Raw genomic sequence first — 2864 nt, 5'->3', positions numbered from 1 at the left:
ACGCTCCTCCTCCTCGCCCTCGCCGTCTCCGCCCCCTTCGTCGCCTCCGCCGCCGGGGACCAGGTCAGCGCCTCTCGCCCTTCTGCCCTCACCCACCCCCCGCGGGCGTCGCCTCTTCCCCGTTTGCCGGCTGCCGAGCCCCCCCTCCGACTCCGGGCGCGTGGCTGATTTTGTTTCCCTCTCTTCAGTTTCAGGGCGCGCACGATGCCGCCGCCGGCAACGCCACCACCACGCGCCGCCTCGACCGCCGCACCAAGGTCAGTTCACACCGTACGCGCTGCGCCCTGGTTTTGGGAGCTCACTTGTTGTTGGTCTCACCGTCTCACACAAAGGCCTCCCATGCCTGTTCTGTTGCTTCCCAGATGTTCTTCCACACGGCACGCGGCGTCATCGGCGGCGGAGGCGACGCCGGCGTCGAGCAGGAGTCCGAGCTGGGCCTCTTCGACGCCTTCTTCGCCAGCCTCTCCATGATTCTCGTCAGCGAGGTGGGCTGCCATTTCTCTGATACAAATGCAGAAATGCTACCACTCCAGTATTTCTGAATTGCCCTCCTGCCTACTGTTTATGTTCTTATTACCGGGTGCTGTGTGTTCATGCTTTGCTGGGTAAAGATTGGCGACGAGACGTTCATCATTGCGGCTCTCATGGCGATGCGGCACCCCAAGTCGACGGTACTCTCTGGTGCGCTGTCGGCGCTGGTTGTCATGACGGTATGTGGAACCGCAGCATCTGTTTGTTTGGCAGAATAGGATTGCAGTTTAGTGTTAATTACTCCTGCTGCGTTCTGTGCTGTTTTAGGTACTATCAACTGGGCTTGGCAGGATCGTTCCGAACTTGATATCGAGGAAGCACACTAACAGCGCAGCAACTGGTATTGACTTATCTGATTGTTAGCATGATGTCCATTGATTCTTCAAGCTGGTCTGAGGTTTTAGGAGTAGTAGATTTATATTGTTTTTTGAGGAATCACCGGGGGGAGAGATCTCCCACCTGAATATATTGCTCAAAAGCGGCCAAAGCCAAGAGTTACCTCTTAGGCTTGGCTGGTCCAGTTTATGAGGAAAACCGGATTGAAAACCTAAACAAGCTGGCCCGTTTATGAGGAAAACCGGAGCAAAAACCGTGCAAATAGCAAGGCTAAAGGAAGAAGAGAGAAAAAAGGATGCCCAAAACAAGGCACGCCTAGCTAGCAGACACAGGGCCAACGCCATGAAAGCCAAGTAGATGTGGGGTGTCGTCAAGGGATCACAATACTAGAACTTTGCAAGGAACCTAACGCACCGCACTAGCGTGCGCACCGAGCCCCACGGCACAACTCAGGAGCATCGACCATCAACGAGTGCCATAAACACGAACCTTGACTGGGAGCTCCGCCATGAAAAACTCAGGACGATTAGCAAGTTGGGGAGGCAACTTGCGCCATCAATGAGCAAAGATGAACCGAGACATCACCAAGAGCACGAAGCTCGCCGCAACACATGGGAGAGTCTTGACTATGCAGAGCAACAAAGGCGATACTCCTTCACAAGGGGAAAACAGATGGCTGCTCTGCGGCACCAAAGGTACCGCCGCCGACCCCCAAAGAACACCACCAAACAGCCACCGTCGACCCCAAACGGCCGCACCACCACCACCACCACCATCTCCGCAGCGAACAACACACACACACACACACACAACAACCATGCAAACCCCAAGATGATGCCTTCAAGAAGGGCTACGACGCTGGTTGCGTCGCCATCATCCGTACCAGGAGAACCTGGACTAGGGGTTTCCCTCGGGGAGCCGACAAAGAGGGTAAAACAACATGACAACGATGTCTCCAAGAAGATTAGCGGCGCCCACAGGTGTCGCCATCGCCGGCTCCAGATGGAGCAAGGCTTTCACCATAGTTGATCAGACAACCTCTCGACGGACTGGTTGAGTGACAAGGGTTGCTCACCTGCACCACCACAAAGGGCTATTGCAGCGCCGCCACCGCTGCACATAGCCAGATCTAGACCACTGCATCGAATCCATCCATTGACGAGGAAGCACCACGAGCCGCCGCAGCCAACCGCACCTCACGGCGACCACCAACGGCCAAACTTCAGCACTAGACTCCAGATCCACCAGTGGTCGTCCGGATGCAGGGCCACCAGGCGCAGCGCGAGCCGCCGTGCCTTGCTGAGCACCATGCCGACAAAGAGCAGAGGAACGCTGCCCAAGGCCAAGAACCACCATGGTTTCGAGCTGCAGCCATACATCAGTCACGCACCACGCGCCACTGCGTGCCTGCCGGAGACCAGATCCGTTGTACACAAGGCAAGAAGCTGTCTTTCCATGCCCAACCCTCCGTCTGCTGCACACAGCCTAAGCTCCCAGCAGCGAGCCGCCACCTCGCTGCTGAGCAGCAGCCACCACTGCGCCTCGAGGCGCCAGAATGGAGGCATCGTGTCTGGATCCCCGACCTATCTGGTCGGCGAGAACCAAGGCCAGCCCCGGCCGCGCGCAGCAAGACCCAGCAGCCACCCGCCCCGAGGCGGTGCCCGTGGCAGGCCGTGCGCATGGATCCAGGTGCGTCGGCCAGATCTGCCGACGGGACGCAGCCACCGCTCCCGCAGCATCCACCACGGGACCCGAAGACGCGCGGATCCAGCCCATCCGCGTCGGCCGCCGCCGGCCACGCCTCCAGCTGGGCCGCTGCCCGCGCACCCTCGCCGCCGCGAACGGCGCATCTCGTCCTGCGCCCATGGGGCGCCCCTGCGTCCACCGCAGCTCTCCCCACGCCACCTTTGGAGACAGGGGCCGCCGCCACCGCGGCCAAGCCAGTGGCAGCGGCGGAGGGGAGGGCGCCGACGGGTGGGGGACCGGCGGCTGCGGTG

At 59.8% G+C, this 2864-nt stretch overlaps 1 protein-coding gene across 1 annotated transcript in view; it reads left to right on the top strand.

Annotated features, from left to right (window-relative positions):
* Window positions 1–6: 6 nt before the first annotated feature.
* Window positions 7–2864, top strand: part of LOC119329889 (GDT1-like protein 4) — a 5611-nt gene continuing 2753 nt past the window's right edge. The window contains exons 1-5 of the mRNA XM_037602988.1: window positions 7–63; window positions 189–257; window positions 363–485; window positions 612–710; window positions 799–871. Coding sequence (XP_037458885.1) covers window positions 363–485; window positions 612–710; window positions 799–871 — 295 coding nt within the window. The 5' untranslated portion in view covers window positions 7–63; window positions 189–257. The remainder of the gene's footprint in view (window positions 64–188; window positions 258–362; window positions 486–611; window positions 711–798; window positions 872–2864) is intronic.

Source organism: Triticum dicoccoides, chromosome 7A (assembly GCF_002162155.2).
Source record: "Triticum dicoccoides isolate Atlit2015 ecotype Zavitan chromosome 7A, WEW_v2.0, whole genome shotgun sequence".
In the NCBI taxonomy this organism is placed as follows: domain Eukaryota; kingdom Viridiplantae; phylum Streptophyta; class Magnoliopsida; order Poales; family Poaceae; genus Triticum; species Triticum dicoccoides.
Note: the sequence above shows the minus strand (reverse complement) of the source record. Positions and strands in the feature narration are given on the sequence as shown.